Source organism: Neomonachus schauinslandi, chromosome 2, assembly GCF_002201575.2.
Source record: "Neomonachus schauinslandi chromosome 2, ASM220157v2, whole genome shotgun sequence".
Classification (NCBI taxonomy): Eukaryota; Metazoa; Chordata; class Mammalia; order Carnivora; family Phocidae; genus Neomonachus; species Neomonachus schauinslandi.
The window spans coordinates 145,470,338-145,494,774 of record NC_058404.1 but is presented as its reverse complement, the minus strand read 5'-3'; the positions used below and the strand labels follow the sequence as shown (position 1 = coordinate 145,494,774).

Genomic DNA, 24,437 nt, shown 5'->3' with positions numbered 1-24,437 from the left:
AAATGGATAGTTGTCCACTGTATCTTCTTAATCAGAAAAGGAATAAAAGGTAAAAAAGTCAAGTTCAGAGGGAGGAAAGTATGAGTTTTAACCTACTACTTTCACACCTCATATTCTAATGAAAGTAATTTCATTGTTTGGGGTGAACCTCACTCTCAATCATTTAAAACTCTCCCTACTCTTTTACTAACTGCAGACAAGGGGATGATTATATTCTGAATGGTAGCCCTTTACTATGACAGCATAGTAAAATATAAAAATTTGATCCTTACACAGAAATAGTTTCTCACATGTAGAATTATTCTGAGGGGGTTAAAATGCCCACCAATCAATCCAGCAATCACACTGACTTAAGAGGACAAAATTAAAAGATTAAGGTAGAAATAAATGTATGCACACAATCAACCTTCAAATATAGATTATTGTCAGTTCTAAGTATAATTTTGCCTTGATATTATTTTAACCAAAATATGCAAATTAAGAAGGGGCTGATTAGGTCAGTACTTGGGGTGGGAGAACTCCAAAGGTGGTGGCAACTGAGGGTATATTACTCCCTCATGAATTCACTTCTGGAGTTGATATGTGAACATCAATCCTTTCTTCCCCCCACCCCCAATTAAAAATGCTATAGCACTGAAGTCTGGGCATTAATCTTTGAATGGTCAACAGTAGTGTGGATGTGTGTTACCAACATACTTATCAACTACATCAGACAGAAAACAATCATGATTCACAACTGGATCTGAAACCAGGCAAAAGAGGTTATGATCCTGCCAAGAATAAAACTGAAATTGACCTTATTTAACAATTATAAACATGATTGTCAATTAAGAAATCTATTTCACATGAAATCCTTAGTTCAGGCACAAACATACACTATATACATTATAGCAACACACATTCTATAATTATACATTTTTAAGTCCAATTAAAAGCTAAAGGAAAAACAAAGAAGGAAACAAAACAAAACAAAACACTGTTTGAATCCTTAGGGATCCAGATTAATAGGAAAGGGCATGTACTAATATATTAAATTGATCATCTAATGACCTTGATATTGTTAATCCATATAAATAGTTTTGTATGTTAAGAAAAAAAAATCAAGGTAATTTAAATGCACATATTCTAGATATAAATTTCAAAACCATATAAAATCTATGCCTCTTAAAATAGGTTCCATAATCTCCTGATTGATTTTCACAAATGAAAATGCTAAATACCAAAATTAGCTTAAACAGAATGAACACCAATCTGTCCAAAGAACTGGTTTTTATTTCATGATACTAAACAAAAAGTCTAAGCTTTATTGTTAAATAACTATATTGTTATTTACATTTTAATTGGAATAAGTTCTTTTAAAGAACATACAAAAATGAGTTTTCTTATTTTTGGTCAAATAGTTTGTTCTTATCATCTCATCTAAAAGGAGATAGGAAAAACCAGTTTCCTCATTTCCTTTGGGGTACTTATGAAATTGGTTTATTAAAATGAAATAACTGCCTGTCACTCATCCATGCCCTACAGTGAAAAGTAACAACTTGTAAATATGCAGGGATCTGAAGGAACTCTGGTACAGATCTTTATATGTGGTACTTCATTTTAGGGTTAGATTTTAGAGAAGGAGAACCAGATGCTCTAGAAAAGTTTTACATCAGGTAGGGAAAGAAGGAACTTGAGAGCACAGCAAAGGCAAGGTGTTAAGACTGATTAAACAGGAACTGATTTTGCTATGGTAAGTACAGAGAACAGGGAAGACAGAAGACTTGGACCAGCCAAGTACTAGAAAAAGACTGAACCTTACAAGAGCAGTCTAATAAATGGGAACTAAAGAATACAGAACAGGTTATGCTGCAGTGGGGAAGGAAGACTGAGCCCAAAGAGGTTATAAAATATCAAGAAACCCAAAGAAAGAAATGGAAATGATCATTAGTCGACCTAAAGAACAAGTACTAACACAGAAGCTGTTTAACGAAAAGTCGTGGAAGTGAGTGCATGAGTATATGCGTATGTTTATGCATCTGCACATGCATGATGACAGGGATGGATTGCAGGTAAGTGGCTAGATGTTTTTAATCCTGTTCTTCTTTCTGGTCATCTCTCCTCTCTCCATATAAATGGGTACAATAAAGGGGTAAAGTATTTTTATAATGAGAAGTATTTGTCATATTTCCTAAAAAATTATGTGCTTTTGAAATTCTGGTATATGAAAACACCTGGAACACATAGGCAGAATTTAATTGTTTTTGTTTGGTAAACCAATCAACAGAAAAACTACTTTACAAATCTCTGGTAATTCTGATCAGCATAAAAACTGTACAACTGTCAAATCAACGTTGATAAGTATGCCCAAGAACATCATGTAAATTCTAACAGCATATCAAAATATTTTTAAGTATTCATTGGCAGGAATGTCCAGTCTTGATTTAATTGGATAAATAATACTTAACTCTATACATTCTTTGGTAGTTCAACTGACATAAGAGAAAAGAACACCATGATGACCTAGACTAATGGCCATGTAAGTAATAGCAAATTTGGGACTTTTGGCTACTGTGCTCCAATTTTCATAAGATACTAATGTTTCTTGTATTCCCAATTATTTTAACCAGCTAATGGTGATTAATAGTAATTCTCAAATCTATAGAAAAGTTTTATATTTATCAATAAAAGAATCCTTACAGTTCTTACTAATGATTAATTGCATTTTTTCCAAGGTAGTTATTACACCCTCTAAGATTAGCAGAGACCTTCATTCCACATAATACTGCTGGGGTGATACTAAAAGAAAACTGGGAAACTTAAGAGCAATTTGTTAAGTATAAAATCTGTCTCATTAGCTGGTGCTTAGTTTCTGAATGTTGGCTAAATATCTCAACACTACACAATTTAATTTTCTTTTATTCTTTTAAAAGATGAAAGACAAATCATATATAATTTCATCATAATATGTAACGCTGCCACAACAGTTTCAAAATTAGAAAAACTCAATCATCTTTTAAGTATAGACCAAAGAATAAAAAAAGGGGAAGACAGCAGATAAAAACCACCAAATGTAACAATTTACTACCTTTCTTTTTCCCTTTTCCTTCCTTTTCGAATTTTTTTTTACTTTTTTCTTAAATAAAGAAAATTATCCTTCTTAGTATAGCATGCTTATGGTTTATAATCCTATAAAATCTCATTCTACTTTGTTACAGAACTCGTGAAAAGTAAGTACCAAAAATTAGAATCATTAAAACAACCTTCTAAAATATTTCCTCTTGCCAATGAAACTAATTATAATGGAATAAAATTTCTTTGGCTACACATTTAAAGATATATCATTTATGATACTGTCAGGGAACCACACCTTCCCACAATACAATTAGAAAGAGACTACACATTAACATTCACAGGGGATAAAACCACTGACATACAGTATAATCAAACCCTATTTGGTTTGGTACTTTATTATTGTTGTAAAGGTGTTTAAATTTTGTTTGTTTGTTTTTTAAATATCCATCAGGTTTGAAGTCTGATCCATTAGGATATAAAGTATTTCTGTTCACAAATAAGCTTCCTGATGTGTCCTAGTAGTTTTGTACTTCAACTTCTATCAATTTCCCAGTTTATTGGTGTGAATACAGAAGCACAAAAGCCAAAATTCAATCTTAGTATTCTGAACTTAAAGAGAAAAAAGAAAAACAAAAACAAAAACTCAAACATCAACCCCACTCCTAAAAAAAACCTAGATTCCCAGCCTACCCAGCTAAGCCAAAAAGTTTCAGTCACTTGTATTGCATGAACTAATCTTTAATTCGACCTGTATCCGTCTGAGAACTTCTGAGATTGAACTAGTATTTCTAAGGATATACATGAGTCAAGAGTCCAAAAATAGTTCTCAAGTTGGGTAACGGCAAAAAATTCTGGCACACTCTTACTCGCCTTAAGCAAATCATATTTGATACCTGCTCATAACAATATAAACCCACCTGCCATGATGTCATCCAGCGTGTCATTGAGGGTCTGAGCAGGGCTGGCTACCATTAACCCTTGTTGTGTTTCTGTCAGAATTCCTTGCCCCAGCCCTGCCAACTGTGCTTGGCCCAGTACTGGCTGTCCAACTATCACTCCTTGCAGTTCTGTAAGATTTGCGATGGACCCCGGAGGCAAGGGACCTGCCGCCAGAGGCAAAGCTTGAGGCATGGCCAGAGGCTGGATTGGTGCAAAACCCATCTGAGCAGCAGTCTGCTGGGGTTCATCTTTAAGCAAAACGGGATCCACTTGCTGTAACCGTGCATAGTCTCCCTCGGAAAGCTGTTCTCCAACCCCAACAGGAGTTAGTAGTCCCAGATGTTGGCAAGACTGTTGCTGCTGCTGTTGAAGTTGAATTCTTTGAGCTTTAACCTCTAGATACTGCTTTTTTAGCTGCTGCTGAGTTTTCAGTTGTAACTCTCGTTCTACTTTCTGTAGTTCCTCCAAAATCTTTTGTTTCTTCTGAATTTGTTCCTCCCTTGTTTTGTTCAGCTCCTCGATCTTCTCCTTGGTAAGTTGGTCAGCGTGAGCCAGTTCCAAGGACTGCAGCTGTGCATTCTTTTCTATGGCTTCTTTTATCCTCTGTTCCAGTTCTGTTAACTTTCCCTGAGCCTCTTCTACAATGCTCTCTGGAGACTGATTGGTGATGTAACCCTGTACATCCTGGCTGTTTGCTGGCAAATGGCTGCTGGACTTTTGTTTAGAAGCAGCTGTGTGAAAAAGAAACCCCCTCAGAAGTGCACATGAATGGCATCCTCATTACAGAGTTACTGTTGGGAGGTTTAGTGCCAACAGTTATGCACCAAGTTATCATATCCATACAAGGTGAAAATGCACTGTTAAGGAGTTTAAAAACAAATCCACCTTCTTTATCATAAATATAGAATGTATGTATTTTATGTGCATAGAGTAATCTTTGGGAAATTAATTTTAAAAATATCACATGGCTAAAATTAGACAATAGAGGGATGCAGGTCTGTGATATCGAAGTGATGCAATTAAAGGAAAATCTAAGGCTATGTGTAGACACTTCATCTGGTCATAAAGATGTAAAAACTTATCATAAGAACAGAAAAATAATGCTAGATTATTAAGATGTAGGGAAAACTTAGACCTCTAAGTCAAGGTTTTTCCACATTTGATAGTCTATGCCTTTTAAACACACACACATACACACAAAGAGTACCCAAACCACTGAGAAGTACCAGGAAATTTAAATCCAACTAAAATTTGTCTTTGTTGGGGGCCTACCATCTTCAAGACTGATAAAGGCAAGATATAAATTCACATATTCACACAGCTACCTGGCCAGTAGAGAACTGGGATTCAGTTTCCCTGGAAGAAAAGATGTTGGACTACGCCATCCACTGTATCTTCTGACAGCCAGGTGAATAAACAGATCTGGCTATGGGTATAGCAATCAGTTGTTTGCTACACCAACTGAAAAAGGTGCCAAGGCTCTAGATTGGTAGTAGTGACTGTAAAGAGCTGGTGGAAATACTTAGTATTCTTGTTGGTAAAATAATATAGGTAACCAAAAACCAAAAAATTAAAACTGCATTGGTTCTTCAGGTGAAACTTTTAAAAAGAAAAACTGATTGAAACTGGTAGCTATAATGTTTTGGGACATAATTTAAGAACATGCATGGTGTAACATCCACAAGTCAAATATGGACCTCAGAATTCTAGAGAAACAAACAAGCATATCTGAAGTAACTTTCAGTTATTGGTTGAGAAAAGGTAGCCCAGATATAAAATCTACATTAAACCAGTTATTCTAAAATATATTTTAATTTTGATCTAAATTGCTAAGCTTTATATCACTACAGAAATTTAAGTAATTTACAAAAATGTCATCCAACTATACCCAGGTCTAATATTTTAACATGAATAGAAATGACCAGTTTTTTAGAGGAAATCATGGATAATCAGAACTGCATCAAAGATGAGCATCTGAATTTCTCCTGCTAATATTGATAATCCTAGCATAAATTAGTGCTATTAACTATCTTCTCTCCCAATAACATGCCTTATTCATCAGCAAAAAAAACTTTATGTCAACTTAGTAAAATTCACTTTTTGTGGAAAAATAATTATAAATGGATAGTTTTTTTGGTAATCTTATCATTTTTACCCAGATAACATGTAAAAGACAGTCTTCAGAAGTGTAACTGACCTTTATTCCTGATGGGAAGAGTAGTGGCAATATTGGCAGGTGGTTTGTCAGGCTCCTGAGGTGGGACAACCATGGGCAGTGCTTGAACTGGGACACGAGGAGCCTAAGACAAAGGAAACGGATTATATTTCTGCTTTTCCTACACACTCCATTAAATAATAGGCTTCAAATTAAGAATAAGTTACAAAGACTTCTTCAAAATATTTTTAACATGGTATTAATCTCAGACATTGACATATTTACTTAAAATATGTTGGCACCAAATTATTTTCCATAACACTCTTTTAATGGACTTTGAATTCAAATGGTTATTCTGGCCATAGTAAGAAAGCAAAGCAAAATCACATCAATCTACAATCTGAATGTTATACCAGATTATATCATTAACCATTTCAACTACATAGCTATAAAGAGAACTACATATTATAACAAAAAATAGTCAAATCTAGTTTAAACTGAAACTATGAGCCAAAGAGGGATAAAGAAGATATAAAATGCTTTAGTTTTGAATCTTACCCTATTTAAATCGTGGGATGGGGGGGTTAACTGAGTGACATCTGGTGGAGGGGCTGAAAGCAAGTTATTAGGATAGTCCAAAAGATAGCAAACAACACTTGTATGGCCACCTTTCGCTGCTTCTATCAACATAGTTGAGCCATCCTAAGAGTGGATATGGAAGGAGAAAAAATATTTTAAAAAATAAGTTAATTTACAGAACCATTAAGGAAGATAAAGCCCACAGGCCCCAGATATATTCAAATCTTAGGTTTAGTAAAGAATATTTTCTTCTAATAAAACAGAAAAAATAATATGCTTAAAATGCCATTATAAATGGAACTGGCAGATGATATCTTGTAATGCCCAAGAGGGAGAATTAATTCACAATGTTACCAGAAACATATGAGTTACATACTTTTAAACGATGAGTAGGATCTGCCCCATGAGCCAAAAGTAGTTCCACCACTGCCAGATGACCCCCTGCACAAGCCAGGGACAGTACAGTGTGGTCATTATTAGCTGTGGTTCTATTCACATTTGCTCCTAAAACAGACAAGACATGGAAAATCATGTTGGTAGACTGCTATTTCTTATGGTAAATTTCAAAATCATAAAGAGAGAATAGCATAATGAAAATCCACATGCCCCTTACCCAGCTTCAGTGATTATAAACACACAATCTCATTTCACATAAACCCTTATCAATTCTCCTCTCCCATCTTGAATTACTCTAAAACAAATCCCAGACAAACATGACATAATTTCATCCATAAACATTTCAGTATGCACTTGTAGAAGATAAAGCTAAATGCATACATTACTCCTAATGTAATCACTGTTCTAAAAAGTAAAGCAAAAAATTTTATCTACATGTTCTTTCATTAAAAAAAAAAAGATTAAAAAGCAATAAAAATAAATTACACTGCCCTCTACAGGCTAACTACGTAGAGAATTAACAAGGAATACAAAGTAATAGTACTACCGAATAGAGAGTAATAGTACTATCAATTTCTTTCACTGGGAAATATCTGAGAATGAAAACGGGGTACACCGCGCCCTCGATATGAATTCATCCCTGATTTAAAGCATTGTGCTAGGCAATGTGGGAAATGGAAATAAAGTAGCAAGAAGAAAATGGAACCAGACTCACTGAAATTTATCAGAGAAGAGAGAGGATAGTGATTATGTAAATAATTCCGTTCTTGATAATACTATGGTATAAACATATATCACAAGTAAGTGTTCGAATTGCCTAAAACAATCTGACCAGTAAGTTATTTCTGATTTATTTTCTTTTCCTATAGACAATTACAAACTTGAGATTTCTTTAGTATTTATGCTAAGGAAATAGTATATATTGCCTTTTTAATTATACATGGCTTGCACAGCCTTTCTTTTATGAATATTGAGTCAAAATCTTTCATCTTCTGTACTTTAAGAATATGATGAAATCTGCTTAAAAACTGTTTTAAGTTGAGCTTATGTAGTGAACACCTAACAAATAACTTAAAGGAATAAGATGCTACTTTTGTCATTTAAAATGGTTTTTGATATTCAAAGTAAAATTACTGACCATAGATGAAATCCTCCATGCATTTTGGCATTTTTGTCACATTTCAATTTTGAATACTTTTTGTGCTATATTTATGACCATTTCTCTATATTTTACAAAGAAGGAAACTTAGGCCCAAGGAAATGTAAAGCTGAAGAGCGACTTGCCCTTAAGTATCTCAGTGGCATAAACATAAAAATCCAGGTTTCAAGATATATTATTAAGTAAACAGAATGGACTTTAGGTTATCTAAACCCTCAAAGTTTTACATAGAGATATTTTTCTTTATAAAAGTGTTTCTCAACAAGGGTGGTACTCAGTATGACAATTCTCCCTAGTTTTTGGAAATGTTCTATGCATTGCAGGATGTTTATCAACCACCCACTCACAAAATCTCAGTAGCATCCCTCCACCAGTGATAACCCCCAAAACGTCCTTTACCTCTCAATCTCTAAATACCCCAGGGCAGGGAATAGACATCTTTGGGGAAAAAACTACTGTTTTACACAAACCTACCTTTACTAATTAAGAACTGAACAGTACAAACATGACCAGCTCTTGCAGCTTTCATTAAAGGAGTCCTTCCACCTTCAGATTCATGTTCCTATTAAAAAAAAACACAGATATTTAATTGCTAGTGAACTGCTCTTTTTCATGAAAATCAAAAGGAAAAGAATTGGACTAATTTCTGAATCTAAATATATTAAATATCATGCTTTGAAACAAATTAAGGAATACATCTTTAAATTTTAAAAATCTCAAATTAGAAACATGCTCTACAGGTAAAATTTAAGAACTGAAGTTATATTCATGTGATTGTGACGCCCTCATCTAAATCCACCTGGGTCATTTTTCCTTCTCTGTACCAAAAGGACTGTGTAACTTGAACAGTGAATGGCATTCCAGCACAGCCCTCTCCAATCGGCATTATCAGCATTATCCTTATCCACTCCAAGTGATTTTCCTTTTGTTAGTTTGTATCCTACCTATATGAATTTCTGCAGTACATCATTCCCTTTCTTTACAAATTCCCATTAACTCCATGTTACTTTATATGAAAACATCAAAGTTAACGATCTAATACCTGGAAAACTACCAATTATAAGGTATTACTAGAGATTTCTGGGTCTCAAAAGGATGGAGAATCTATTGCATTTTTGTGATTGCTGAGTAATTGAGAACACTACTGGAGAAATTTTCAGATCTTAGAATATAAAGGTTTGAGGGAAAAAATATAGTTTATAAAGCATTATATATATAAACATTCACATCTGATGAATAACTTTTGATTTTTCTCTTAAGCCACACACTAAGTTGTTCAAATTGCAATGAACTAAGCAAAGTTACATTGCTATATGTTTCACAGCTACTGTGGTAAACACTGGAAATACAGTATTTAAGCTGAAAGTTCAAAATCTAATATGGAAGAAATACGCTCACAACTAACAGTATAACGTGTCATAACCACTTCAAAAGCTACTAACACACACAGAACTGATAGACACCACAATAGTAATCCAATTTCCAATTTCACCCTTTCCTTCCATAAATGAGGAAAGAGAAATGAAACAAAGTTTACAAAACTAGTCAATGGAGGAGTCTGTTTCTGCTCGCATGTGTGAATTTTTGTCATAAACTATGAACTTCTACAGGAATATACACTTGCTTGTTAATCTCAGCCCCATGAACATATGGTTACTTAAATTTTAACTACCTTCTCATGTCTCACTTCTACTCTCTCATATGCTAAACTGGAAGAGTATTTTCCCCACACATTGGCTTTTGCTTCCCTACCTCTCAGGCTGTACTCACACTATTTCTTCCAACTGGAATATCTCTTGTCCTAACATTGCCCTATCTACCTTTTTAAACCTTACCCAACCCAAAATATAATATCTCAGGTGACCTCTTGACCTCCCCTGAGCTTCTTTACTGTCTGTACTTTCCCTATGACATCTCTTTATAATCTACCATATAATGACTTCAGTATTTCATCCTTTTTACTAAATTATAAGTTATTTGAGGGAAAAGACTACTTATTAAATACTTATCTTCCAAAAATAGCTAAGTACCTAAAAAAAAATTAATTTGTACTATAATATTAATATAAAATTTCCCCTTTATTATGGACAAGGGGTAATAGATTGGATAACCCTGTTAACAAGAATAATAATAACAGACACCAAACAATGTGGAAAGAAAATATGATCAAATGAGAGAAAAAATGGCAAAAAGCCCAACACAAAATTAGAAGAAATACTTTTTGTCTGTAATCTCCATAGAACTTTAAATTAATTTCTTGCCTTGGCTTTAAGTATTAGGATTTAAAAAGTGACAAAGCTTACCAGATCTGCTCCTGCCTGAAGTAGGACATCTGCTACATCAGTATGACCATTTTCACAGGCGTATGTTAGTGCTGTATCCCCTGTTGCTGTTGTTGCATGAACATTAGCTCCTATGGTAGTATTAAACAATAGAGACTTAAAAGAATCATAAGACATAAATGATGGACATAGAAATTTCTTCTACATAAGCCCTATCTTCTCAAATTAGAAAAAATAGCCCTACCCATTTCTAGAAATAGAGAATATTACCTGCATCTTTAAAAGCAAGAGAAAAAAACAGAAATAGATTACTGCTTGAAATTAAAGCTACAGATACTTCAAACGTAATAAGGTAAATTATTTATGCAGAATACACACAAGAGTTCACCACATTTTTTACCACATTTTTAAATACACATTCAATGTGTAAGAAAAAAATTATTTGCATTGTAACATTTTTACTTGAACAAATCATGTAAAAACTCCTCCCAAATGCAAAAATGCCTACCTGCAGCTAATAAGTATTTAACTAACTCCAAATGACCTTCTTGAGCAGCTTCCATTAAAGGGGTAGAACACCCTAGTTCAATATCAGCTCCTGCCTTTATTAGAAAGTCTGCCACTTCCAGAAAGCCTCCACAGCAAGCCAGAGTCAAGGCAGTTTCTTGAGTTTCTTCTGTCTGTGCATTGATATTTGCTCCTAGAATAAAAATTCTAATTATTTTAAGAAAGTCATTAACTTATTCCAGAGATAAGCAAAACATGTTGTTTCCTAATAACTATACTTCAAAAATGAATGTATTATTTTACTAAATAATAAAGTGCTTCTTCCCTACTCTGAGAGGCGATTACAAATAAAGAAAATTATTGGGGCGCCTGGGTGGCTCAGTCGTTATGCCTCTGCCTTCGGCTTAGGGTCCTGGGATTGAACCCCGCATCGGGCTCCCTGCTCAGCAGGAAGCCTGCTTCTCCCTCTCCCACTCCCCCTTGCTTGTGTTCCTGCTCTCGCTATCTCTCTCCCTGTCAAATAAATAAATAAAATCTTAAAAAAAAAAAAAAGAAATTAAAAATACATCCTGAGTCCATATTTGATGCACACAGCTGCAGTAAGATTTATTCAGCCAGAAGGTACAAACCAGGTGATAAAAGGACTTAGAAAAGTAAACTACATTCCCTTTTTATAAAGATTCAAAATTAATGATGATGATGATGACAGCTAACATTTAATACACTATTACTATTTGCCAGGTAATATTTGAAAGCATTTTACATGTTCTATATTAGCTCCATTTTACAGCTAAGGAAATTGAAGTTCATTAACTTGCCCAAGGCCACATTATTATCACTACTACCACCATCACCAGAGCTAACACTTAATAGGCACTATAGACAAACAACGTTCAAAAAGCCTTATATATAATATATATAAACGTCACAACAACCCTACAGATGACAAAATTAAGGCACAGAAGGTTAGAAACTTGCCTGAAGTTACAAAATTGGCAAGCATTGGAGCTGTGATTCAAATGTAAGAAGTGTGCTACACCTCTGCTTTTAAAGTTCTAGCCAATATGGTTTTTTAAAAATGTGCCACTCCTCTTAAATTTGTCCAAACAAAAACTTTACTACTAAAAGAGATATAAAACTTGGCTACAAATATATAGAGAGATAGGAGATTACTTCTAAACTAAAGGTATCTTAATAATGTAAAATAACTGTGTCACTTTTCCCAAACATAAAGTCCACTATGTGCTGACTCCTTGAGAGCTTCTTATAAATGCATTCTTGCATTCTCATCAAGTTAGTCCTTATGGTAGGATTCCCCACACTGTGTTTCATGAAACACTAGATATATTAAGTATTTATTAATAGGTGTTCAGCCCCAAGAACAATTCTCTCAATATATTACTTTAAGAAATGTTCAATCTCTTATATGCCCCTACATAATCTACAACCCTACCTCATCCCCAGTTCTGTTTTTACTCACAAAGCACATGATGCCTGAAAGCTCTATATTAAAGAAGTCTATTTGGTTTTGTTTAGCACAGTTTGGAGCTATTTTCAAAGCAAATACTTTCTCATTCATTTTTGTGACATCTCGTTACAAATTTACTAGAAAAATGAAACACAGAAACCCAGTTTTATAATACTATAATCTTACATTTTAAGTATTTGTGCTTTAGTGTTTTCGCTGGTATGGTTACCTTGGCCTAGAAGTAACGCCACCATTTCTTCATGTCCTTCACGAGCTGCTTCCATCAGTGGTGTATAACCTTCATCATTGACCTCTTCCAGGCTAGCTCCTCTTTCAATGAGTAAAGCCGCAAGTTCCACATGCCCACCACACGCAGCCAAAGTCAATGGTGACTCAAATGAATCAGCAGGCATATTCACTTGGGCACCACTGTCAAGAAGTAACCTAGCTACTTCAACATGGCCATCCTAATTACAATGCAATTAAAAAAATTAAATCAGCACCATTAAAAAAATCATTAAAAATATGAACACTTCTCGATTACTATACAGTGAAGGTTTACTGATCTCCATTCAAATAAGAATTAATCTACATTTAACAGTTGAGAAAGCAAGTATTAAGTAAGACCCTCTATATTTCTGTGGCATAGACCATGAAACAGCGATCGAGGCTATGAAACTTATAGAAAAATAATACCTTCCTTCAATCAAAAGGCTTATTAACCTTTGGGGAAAAAAAGACATTAAGTACATGCAACAAAAGACTACTATGAAACGACAGCCTGCATGGTATATACTTAAATGCTACATGTATAAAGATTAGAAAGGGAAAGTAGGATTTTTGTAGAAACCTTAAGGAGAAGCAAACTTTTTATTAGGTAGAAAAAGAAAAATGCAATACTTTCTGGAGAAGGCAGAGAATGTGGATGATGTGTTAGGGGAAAGGGAACACAATTTGTACATGGTCCTTCCTTTTGTTATTCAACATTCAAATGCCAGTGAAAATTGGAAGAAAGGAATCTCTCTTACTATCTTCTGTCTCCTTTGTTGGTCTCCCTTTCCCACAGCTTTCCTAACTATAGGCAACTCCAAGGCTCTCTTTTCTTTTTTGCCTTTGATGTAATTTTTCCTTCTAAATATTACCTCACAGACATTTCATCTTCTTTTGAACACCCATTGTCACACCCAGTTTTAGCTCTGTACTTGCCATATTGCACAACTTTAATACCCCATTACAATGGTTACTTTGTGTTCCTTTGGCTCCAAATTTTCTCCCTCCATCGTTAACTCCTACATTTCCTTTAAAGTCCAGCTTAAAATCCCAATCCCTTAGCAAGCTTTGAAATGTCTGGCCACTACCAATATCTTACCTCTACTTATAACACTTCCAGTACATGCAGATTAAGTCTACAGAATGCTCCATTTTGATTTCTTAATCTACACAGTTCTCTAGTGGGGGTCACAAGGATGTTTTAAGTTCCTTACCATGGAGATATTATTGATGTGTTTTAAATACATTATATTATTTAATGATCACAACAACCTAAGAGAAGGATATTACCCTAATTTTAACAGATAAGAACTTAAGACCTTCAAAGAAAACTCATGTTTCTTCAAAGGATAATTTATTAAAGCAAACACTGGCATGGCAATAAAGAAAACAAAGATAATTCAAGTCTTAATTAACTATCTGATATTTTTAAAAATTAGTAATTAAAATTTAACATCCTTTCATTGAGATACGAAACTTAAATTCATGTGGGGCCTTTTTCTATCTTTGGCATGTTTTTCTCATGAATCAGCCTATAATATTATTCTCATCCATTTCTGTGCCACAAATCAGAGACTAAGATACAGAATTTTAAGAGTACTATTATTACCTGTTCCTAAGTACAAACCCTAAAAAGAAAGTTCTTAAAAAAGGAATTAAGGGCTCAGAAAAGACCATACACAGAGGGGGGAATTATGTTACACAAATAACACTCTAATTTCAAAATTTTCATTTCTCATTCAAATTCAAATTATCGGTTTGATGAATGTACTGTGCTTAGTATTATGTGCATACTTTGTGGACTATATTCTTCTTAATATCCTTGATCAATTTTTTTAAATAGTTGCTTTTTGTGCCAACTGTGTAATACCAGCATAGTTATATGAGACTAAGAAAATAAAAGTAGTGCTGTAAAGCTCCAGAAAGCACCTTTAATAGAAAGAAGTTAATGTTGCCCAACTGGCTCTGAACGCTATGGACAAATTCAGACAGCTGAGGTTCTGCTCTACAATAAATCTATGATGAACAAATCTTTCAACTCAAGGAAAAGGTGCTCATCATACAAAAACACTGTCTCTATGAATTATATATAGATATATTTCATGTATGTATTTCACCAGTCTTACCATGCAAGCCTCCATGAGAGCAGTGTGCATTTCATCCGTTTTATGCTCTTGATCTGCGCCTGCTTCCAAAAGAAATCGCACCATCTCTAGGTGTCCTAAACCAAAAATGTGCAAGATTACTTTAAAATATTTTATTATTCTAAAAAATATAAGAAAAATTTATAATACTTGGAAAATTTATATTTAACTTAGAGTAATAAATTTATAAGCATAATACTAAAGTCAGCTGCAAGCCACCCTCAACTGTCACACATAAATTATACAAGTGATACTTGTTCTACTCCTTACTCTGTTGCCAATACTACAATCCTTGCTGCAGGTAAGCAAAGATGCTATTAAAATTCAAAACCCAGAATATCCCCTCTACAACCTTTTAAGAGCCAGGGCATGCTATATTTATTTATGCTACAGAACAGATTAGCTTCCGTGAATTAGTAGCCTGGGATAATAATAATTGAAGTTATTTCTAGGAGGAAATGTGTTTTAAGTTTCAATTACTAACTCAAACATTTTTTAAAATTTTTTTATTGTTATGTTAATCACCATACTAACTCATAAACTTTTTAAGAACATCTGTTTATAAGTTGGGAACTGCATATATTTTTTTTTTTGAAACCACATCATTTAGTTTATACTTATTCACCTATTTAGATATAAACATATATACACATACATATATACACACACTCATATTTATATTTATGTAGTTTCAAATAAACCATATGCTTCAGTTCAAATAAAGACACCTTATGAGTAGTTAAAAAGACAAGGTATTTTTTAAAAAGGATTTCAGACACTATGCAAGAAACAGTAGAAAAATGACTAATTTTTTTCCAACTTTATTAGGAAGGAGTTGCAATCAATTCTCAATTAGGACTAAGGGGAAGGAGTGGATGGTAAAATCATAAACAACTAAAACTAACTTCAGTAAGTAACTGTAACATCTGCTGTATCTTGTTTTTGCTAACTACCTACCTCCCTTTCCTCTCAGTCCTTTTCCCTTCCCAAAGATCCACATCAACGTACAGTCTCAGCCTGAGTTCTAGCCCTTCCCCATCTCCTCCTTGTCAATCTATGTCCTAGAAGACCTCACCCGAAATAGAGGAAAGGGAGAGGGTCCATGGATCCTTGTAAGTAGTAGAGATGTTCTCCACCAGCTCAGTTCTATATCCAGCTTCTAATTAAAGCCTGCAAGCCCCAACCTCAGACGCCCCTTGGAAAGCAGGGTGGGGCTACAAGCAAAGGAGAGAGGGAAGAGTAGTTATATGTAGCCCCATCTCAAAGCTCTTCTGGCCAGCTGGGACCCAGTAGTAAAATACAGCCAGTTCCAGGTTCAAAAGTATTTGTGAAAAGGGGAGAGAGCCACCCAATCAATCAGCCTGCCCTGGAAAGGCTGTCCCAAGGCTTTAATTCCTCTCCTCCCGATGAAGATAAGCCTCTGCTAATTACCAAACAGTACTGGGGAAGTAAGGGACCTCAGCTGTGTTTCCTAACCTTCCTTAATCTGAGACTCTGTTAACACCAGACAACCGAAAGCACTTTAGATAGAGCATATTTTCACATTTAACTTAAATTTTAGTCATTTATGTATTTTAACCATGTTTTTAAAGGAAATTATTCCAGGGGACCTCACACAAGTTTGGTCACTCTGAAATAGAATAAAACAAAACAACACTAGGGCCACAACTAGGGTGTGGCAATCAAAGCCTTAGGTATATAATTTAAGAAGGTATTCCCTCACAAGCTTGGTGGGGGAAGTAATTCAGCCATTGAGAGTGAGTGCCCCCTTAAATTTTGTATCTTGTCTTATAAGAGTTTTTTCTTGATGCCTCAAGAATTTATCACTTATTTTATGATACAAACATGACACAGCTGCAGATGGTATGAAACACTGAACTGAATGGCTATGCAGACATAAAATTTGCCTTTTAAAAAAGTTCCTTGGTTTATAGCCATTTACCTGTCAAAAAGGTAGTCTGAGAAGTATGTGGCTCTTTGGCTATCTTTTTAGAATCTAGAATCTAGAGCATTAACTAGCTGAAGACTAAGACAATTGTCTTGCCCTCTCAAAGGACGGCATTTTTCAGTATTACCGGTATTTTCAGGTTGATTGACATCATTTAAAATATCATATACCCCTTTTGTACAGTTACGTATGTATAGGTAGGTGTTTTTCTCAATTTCAACCAGCTCTTCCTTCTAACTTTATTAACTGTGTTGATGATACTCTAACATTGTTCTTTAGAATTCAAACTCCCCTCACACCATTTTTCATTTCTCAAATCTCCTCGTCTCAATTTTTCTCCTTCTTAGTGTCACATGAAATAGCTTAAGCACCTTCTTATTAATAGATCATCCTAGCTACTTTTATTGTATTTACTTTTAAACTTACAGGCTGAATACTTCTGGAGTCAACAGGATTCTTTTGTGAGAACCATGCAAAATATTCTGACACAAAAACCATGAAAAAGTACAGTGCATAATTAAAATTAACCGTTTCTGATAAAACAACTGAATCATTTAACAGTCATTTTTCATTGACAATATATTTATAATATTAAGTCTATATTTTAAAAGTTTACATATTAAATTCTGAAACACTTTAAACACATTTCTTTAAGTTAAATACATACTATATTCTATTACCACCTCTTAATTTATTTTTTAATTTAAAAACTATATTATATTAAATAATAGTCATATCATGTGTTTAAAAACTCTGTTTTAAAAAAATGTTTTATACCGTACCTTTGTAACAAGCTAATGTAAGGGCACTCTCTTTAAATTCATTGGAATGCGTATTAATGCCAGCCCCATTTTCTAGCAGCAATCTGGCTACTTCCACATGTCCAGCACTTCCAGCTTCCATAAGAGGAGTATGACCATTTTCATTATGGTCCTCAATACTAGCACCGGATTCCAAGAGCACCTTTACAACATCTACATAGCCTCCAGCACAAGCATATGTAAGTGCTGTATTGCCTATTTTAATAAAGAAAAACAAAAAGATATTTATTTTTTTATTACCATGTTCAATTAGCCAGCATATAGTACATCATTAGCTTTTGATGTAGTGTTCAACAATTCATAAGTTGTGTATTAACACCCAGTGCTCGTTACCACACGTGCCCTTCTTAATACCCATCACCTGGTTAACCCATTCCCCCACCCGCTCTCCCTTCTGTAACCCTCAGTTTGGCTCCTGGAGTCCAGAGTCTCTCAGTTTGTCTCCCTCTCTGATTTCTTCCCATTCAAGGAAAAACAAAAAGATATTAACATAAAATACCAAAATAAAAAGAGCCTCATTTAGCATCAAGAAGAAAACTGAAATAGGAGACTATAATTTTTTTTAAGATTTTATTTATCTGTCAGAGAGAAAGAGAGAGCACAAGCAGGGGGAGTGGCAGGCAGAGGGAGAGGGAGAAGCAGGCTCCCCACTGAACAGGGAGCCCAAGGAGCCCAATGCAATGCGGGACTCTTGATCCCAGGATGGTGGGATCATGACCTGAGCCGAAGGCAGACGGGGAGACTATAATCTTAATAAATTTAGATAATATATATAATTCCTTTCCCATTGCCTTTTATCTTACTGAAATCAACTCCCAGTTCTCTCCATTTAGTATCAGGGTCAAATACATGTGGAAAATAGATACGCTTGCCATGACTGTAGAATTAAAAAAGAACTGAGCAATTCTAAAACTTTAACTCTTCATATGAGAAAAAAGTTATGTTCATTCTAACTTTAATTAAAGTTTCACAAGATTTGTGATTGTAATTATTCATCATATGTAGCGACATCTCATACTGTCCCTTTAATCATACATATTTGTTTTCACTAATCATTCATATTGTTTTCACTGTGATCACCAGCTAACTGATCAAAGCTAAAGTATTTCAAAAACATTCTTTCTTGATGATAAAAATCTCCCACGTTACAAGGAAAAAAATGTTAACATTCTGGGTAAAATAAGGGTTTCTAAAACCCCTTCAAACCAGAAGCTGTAAGATCCTAAAAATTATTTAAAATATTTAACAAATTTGGGGCATCTGGGTGGCTCAGTTGGTTAAGCGTCTGCCTTCAGCTCAGGTTGTGATCCTGGGGAGTCCCGGGATCCAGCCCCACATCGGGCCCTGCTCAGCGGGGAGTTTGCTTTTCCCTCTGCCCCTTCCCCTGCTCCTTCTCTCTCTCTCAAATAAATAAAATCCTTAAAAATAAGTAAAATACTTAACAAATTTAAAAATCTTAAATGAAGAAGATACACAAAATATATTTTCATATAATTTTACAATTTTCATATAAATCCATCTATGCCAAGCTTGAAAAAAAATAAAAGTTTAAACTAAAGTCATGCCCCTTGTGGGACACAATGTTTTCATAATACTTTCTTTTTCTGTAGGCCACAATTTAGTATCAGTAGACAATGACAGACCCCCCTTTTGTTCCACAGCCTTCTTGTTCTCCCTATCTTCCCTTCCCTTCTGCCCTGACACACAGGAAATCTGGGTTGGAGAACTGTAGCCCATTTCCAAGAATGTAGTCCTTCTAACTGGGCCAGTATTTAATTTAATCTAAAAGAACTTTAAAAGGCCAAGTAATCGGGGGCGCCTGGGTGGCTCAGTCGGTTAAGTGGCTGCCTTCGGCTCAGGTCATGATCCTGGGGTCCTGGGATCGAGCCCCATGTCCGGCTCCCTGCTCAGTGGGGAGCCTGCTTCTCCCTCTCCCTCTGCCTGCCGCTCTGCCTACTTGTGCTCTCTCTCTGTCAAATAAATAAATAAAAATCTTTAAAAAAAAAAAAAGATTCTTTAAAAAAAAAAAAAAAAAGGCCAAGTAATCGTCCTCATACACCAAAGAAGAAAAATTTTATTCAAAATATATTCTTTACTTTAAACCTAATGCATAGCCTTATACAAACATGTAGCACTGTATAATTAGAGAACTGCAAGAGCTTTTACTAGTGATGATTTTCATGTGAAATAATTAATAGCAAAGGGTGTTCATATTTAGCAAAACTGAAAAAGAATAACCTGTTGAAGACTGTGCATTGACGTCGGCTTTATGAGCTAGCAGCAACTTCACAATTTTGACATGTCCTCCATTAGCAGCAGCCATTAAAGGTGTGATGTCACCTTTGATTCCCCTATCTTCCACATTTGCATGCATTGCCAACAAAACCTTATGAAAGAAAAAGTTTAAATGGTATTAGAAAATGATATATTCATCAAAACATGTGGAACATATTTACGTTAACACCTACCTAGTCATTTAAAGTAAAAGAGCCAACAACCACAAAGTGTATCTAACAAAACTATGTGTTGAAATGAGCCTAACGGTTGAGTTTTATTATTTCCCTAATAAGTAGGCCAGATTAAAAAACAAAAACAAAAACAACCCATGTGATTATTTTTATAATACAAACCTGTGCAAGCTCATAGTATCCAGCAGAACAAGCTAAACAAAGGAGGCTCTCCCCTTCCTCAGTGTGCTCATTTACACTTCGCCCTTCAATGAGTAACTTTCGCACAACATTTACATCTCCTTCTGAACAGGCTTCTGCCAAACTGCGGCTATTGGGGAAGAACATTTTAATATCAGGATATAAAAATATGAAAAATTACACAGTGTATTGGCTTTTGAGGTAATTCTGAACAGTAGTGCTAAACAAGAATGATTATTTCAATATGATCCATAACAAAAAGAAAACTGAAAATGATTCAGTTCCTTGAATTGAATTCATTTTAAAATCTATATATAAAAGTCACTGAATGAGAATTATCAACGTTATAAGATGATTACAGCTATGCAACAGAAGGATAAAGTCCAGTTTACTATCCCTGGGGAAAAAAACCAAAATTCTAAAACATAAAATTTATGGAAAAATCACATGAACATAATACAGGTAATAATTTTACTTCCCTTTGTTCAGTCGTGAGAAAATTTATATAAAAGTTAATAAAAATGTATTTAATAAAATGGGTAAAACTTGTACTAATTACAAAGGTCTACCTGAGTCCTTCAATCAACTAAAGGGAAATCAGACAGGAAAGTTGTGAGCATGTAATTTTGACTAAAATATGAATAACTGATAAGGAGATTTTTTTTTTCAAGTATTTACTTGTGCATCATATTTTGGTGAAGTCTGAAAAATATCCAGGCAAGGCAAAGGCTAAATTCAAGCAAAAGGAAGGTGGAGAAAGTGAAGCAACAGAAATTAGGCTGAGAGTAAAGTGTTTGCCCTATAAACATCCCCAAATAATTCCAACTATGGACATTTCTAAAGATTCTCTCTGCTCTTGGATAAAATCCATCCTAAGAAAAACACTAAATCCAGTGCTATTAATACTCTCTTCATTTCAAATATAAGTCAATTCTTGTATCATCCTCTTGAAGGTCCCGTCACTTCTGATACTAAAGGCATCCATGGGTAACCTCTTCTCTTTTTTTTTTTTTTAAGATTTTATTTATTTACTTGACAGAGAGAAAGAGAGAGTGAGAGAGGAACACAAGCAGGGGGAGTGGGAGAGGGAGAGGCAGGCTTCCCGCGGAGCAGGGAGCCTGATGCGGGCTTGATCCCAGGACCCTGGGATGCTTAACGACTGAGCCACCCAGGCGCCCTGGTAACCTCTTTTCTATACCTCTATTATTACTACCACCCAGATTCAAGAACATCATGTTTAGCCCAGATTATGGCAAAGTCTCCTGAACAGTCTTCCTGCTGTTACCTTTGTTTTCCTTCAGACTCTTTTCAACAAGGCAGCCAGAGAGATCTTATTTAAAGGAAAGCAGATCATGTCACTCCTCTGCCCAGAATCTTCCATTTGGCCTCTAATCTCACTCACACTAAAAGCCAAAGTACTTATGAGATCTTTCCAGTGGTAGGGACCCACAGTCCTAATTTTTACCTCTCTGATTTCATCCCCTACTATTCTCACGCTTACTCTTGCCACATTCATTGGCTTTCCTGCTTTTCATAAAAAATGCTAATTAAGCTCCAACTCCAAGATATATATATTCGCTGTCCCTCTGCGAAGACAGCTTCTCTGTCAGACACAGCTCACACCCTTACCAATTTCAGGTCTTTGCTAAAAAACCATCTTTTAAGTGAGGATTTCCCTGACTACTCTCTTAAAAATGCACTGTGATCTCCAACCCCAAACACTGCTCTAGCACTTCCCCATTCAATTTTTCCCCATAGTTCTTACCACTGTGTGCCATGTTATATATTATACTTACTGGTTAACTGTATTATCCCCTTACCAAAGTCAAAGTCTTGAATAGCACTTAGTATGCTTGTCTCATAATTTCCCATTTTTTAGGACACCGACAGTCCCTAGACCCAGTGTTCTCTATTACCTTTAAACAAATTTAAGACAAATCTTTCCCATAAGACATGTCCTTATAAAGAACATACCTTTTCTCTCTTTCAAGTGGGCTCTTACTCTTTTTCTCTTCCTGAGGCACACACATACCTTCCCTCTACAATCCCATTTAGACTGGCATTCAATTTCCTTGTGTGTGCTAGCTTTAAAACAAGCTTACGGGAACTACTGTAGCAACATTTGAAACTCCGAACTTATGAGCAAAGGGTACATTAGATCTAGCACATGGCACCACACTTAACTAAGGTAAAATCTAACACATAACATCACTGTACTCCACTGTATTTCTCAAGTTTTGCTGAATAAATGACTGTCACAAACATGCTCTATTTTTTAGTATATTCAATGCCAAAGAATCTGTAACGTTTTATTTTTCTATTCTATTTCCTCCTTGAACTAGCTTTAATATACTCTTCAAGGTGTTTGTAATTTTCTTTCTTGCCAGTCTCAGCAAGCACCACATTTAAGAGAATATTAGTAATACCACAGGGTAGTAAAACTGATCATTAATTCAGAAATAGAACTTGCAGTTAACTGAAGGAGAGTCAATCCATGAGAATAGTAAATTAAGAAAAACACAAAAATCTAGACAAATGAAGATGAATACAGAGCCAAGAGGAAGAGCAAATTCATATTCTTGTTAATACTATACCTTTCTTTCATGCTCTTTAAAGATTTTATTTATTTGAGAGAGCATGAGAGTGAGACTGAGAGAACGAGTGGGGGGAGAGGCAAAGGGAGAAGCAGACTCCCCGCTGAGCAGGGAGCCCAACGCGGGACTCGATCCCAGGACCCGGGATCATGACCTGAACCAAAGGCAGCTGCTTAACCAACTGAGCCACCCAGGCGCCCTCTTTCATGCTCTTTAAAGATGTCACATAAAGACACTATTATATAAAAGATAATCCTTAAATTCTATTTTTTTAATTCTCCAAACCCATATATAAAAGAATCCTCTCATTTTCTCAAGTGTTTAAAGGCAACTGCTAAAATAAATAAAATGGTGTCATTTTAGTTAGAGGAAAACAAGCCTCTGAGGAAGCAAAAAAGGTAATTTATATTAATAATTCTCTTCCATTTGTTTTCTTGGAGCTTATATCCATTTTTCATATACTATCCATAATTGTTTTTTTTATATGAGATGGTGTGACTTTTATTGTGTAAGATCATCAGAAAAACCTAAAAAAGCAAAGTCACAAAATATAAACTGAGTCCTTACTAACTGTAAAGTACTATATAAAAGGAATCGTAGGGCATACAAAAAGTACCTGGGACTTACGTACATTCAAATTATGGGAACTAGATCTATGACATTTGTTGAACATGAATAGAACAAATAAATAAAAAACTTGCTCTTTAAAATGACTAGAATTATACATATTAACTAGAAAATAGCATGACTAATTAGAAAGCATTTATTTCTTTGTCACCAAAACATTAAAAGAAAACAAAATCTAAAGAGGCAAAAGGTTTTTATAACATATTGGCTAAGAAGTCAGACTTGCAGTCACTGGTGCCCCAGGTCTGCCACTTGTCAGCTATTTGATCTTGATTAAATTATTCACTTCTCTTGAGCTTTTCAGAATAAAAGGAAAGTAGAAACAAAATCCATTGCCTTAAGGCTTTTTGTGAGTAAAAACAAGATATTACAAATAAAGTGGTTAGCTCCATGCCAAGCACAAAATAAAGGCTGTGAACATTAGCTATTTTTAAGAAAATGTTTTTATACTGATCACAGAGAAAATGTACTTACTTGTCCGACTGCCCTGCATTCGCTGTGCTTTCAGCTCTCATACGGGTAAGTGCAGCAGCAGCTTCATCCAACGCACAACTAACAGATGATGTCAACCTCCGAAGCACTTCAGGATCTGCAAAGGCTTTACCATCAGCCGTAGATAATTTGCCTATTCCTATTACATGATTTTCACACCAATATGGATATACCCAAAAGGAGAAACAAAGCAAAAGTCAAGTTACTTAACTCTATGTATCTTAACGAATAACCTTTAAATGTTACACTTCACATATATACTGTCTGTCTGGAATCTTTTGGAAAATCACTGTTCTCCAATTCTCTAATAACCTTATTCCTCCCATGTGGTCTAGAAGTGCTTGACCCCATGAC

The 24,437-nt window shown here is 34.9% G+C and overlaps 1 protein-coding gene across 3 annotated transcripts in view; it reads right to left on the bottom strand.

The window, feature by feature from the left end:
- ANKRD17 (ankyrin repeat domain 17) overlaps positions 1–24,437 on the bottom strand; it is a 161,814-nt gene that overhangs the window by 53,513 nt on the left and 83,864 nt on the right. For 2 of the 3 annotated variants that reach the window (XM_021702451.2, XM_044912929.1), the window contains exons 3-15: positions 24,066–24,222; positions 20,353–20,500; positions 19,961–20,108; positions 17,684–17,917; positions 14,936–15,030; positions 12,769–13,006; positions 11,073–11,264; positions 10,586–10,695; positions 8,757–8,844; positions 7,104–7,231; positions 6,707–6,850; positions 6,191–6,293; positions 3,972–4,724 (exon numbers count right to left, since the gene is read on the bottom strand). In XM_021702451.2, coding sequence (XP_021558126.2) covers positions 3,972–4,724; positions 6,191–6,293; positions 6,707–6,850; positions 7,104–7,231; positions 8,757–8,844; positions 10,586–10,695; positions 11,073–11,264; positions 12,769–13,006; positions 14,936–15,030; positions 17,684–17,917; positions 19,961–20,108; positions 20,353–20,500; positions 24,066–24,222 — 2,538 coding nt within the window. The remainder of the gene's footprint in view (positions 1–3,971; positions 4,725–6,190; positions 6,294–6,706; positions 6,851–7,103; positions 7,232–8,756; positions 8,845–10,585; positions 10,696–11,072; positions 11,265–12,768; positions 13,007–14,935; positions 15,031–17,683; positions 17,918–19,960; positions 20,109–20,352; positions 20,501–24,065; positions 24,223–24,437) is intronic. The other variant, XM_021702452.2, reaches the window with a different exon arrangement.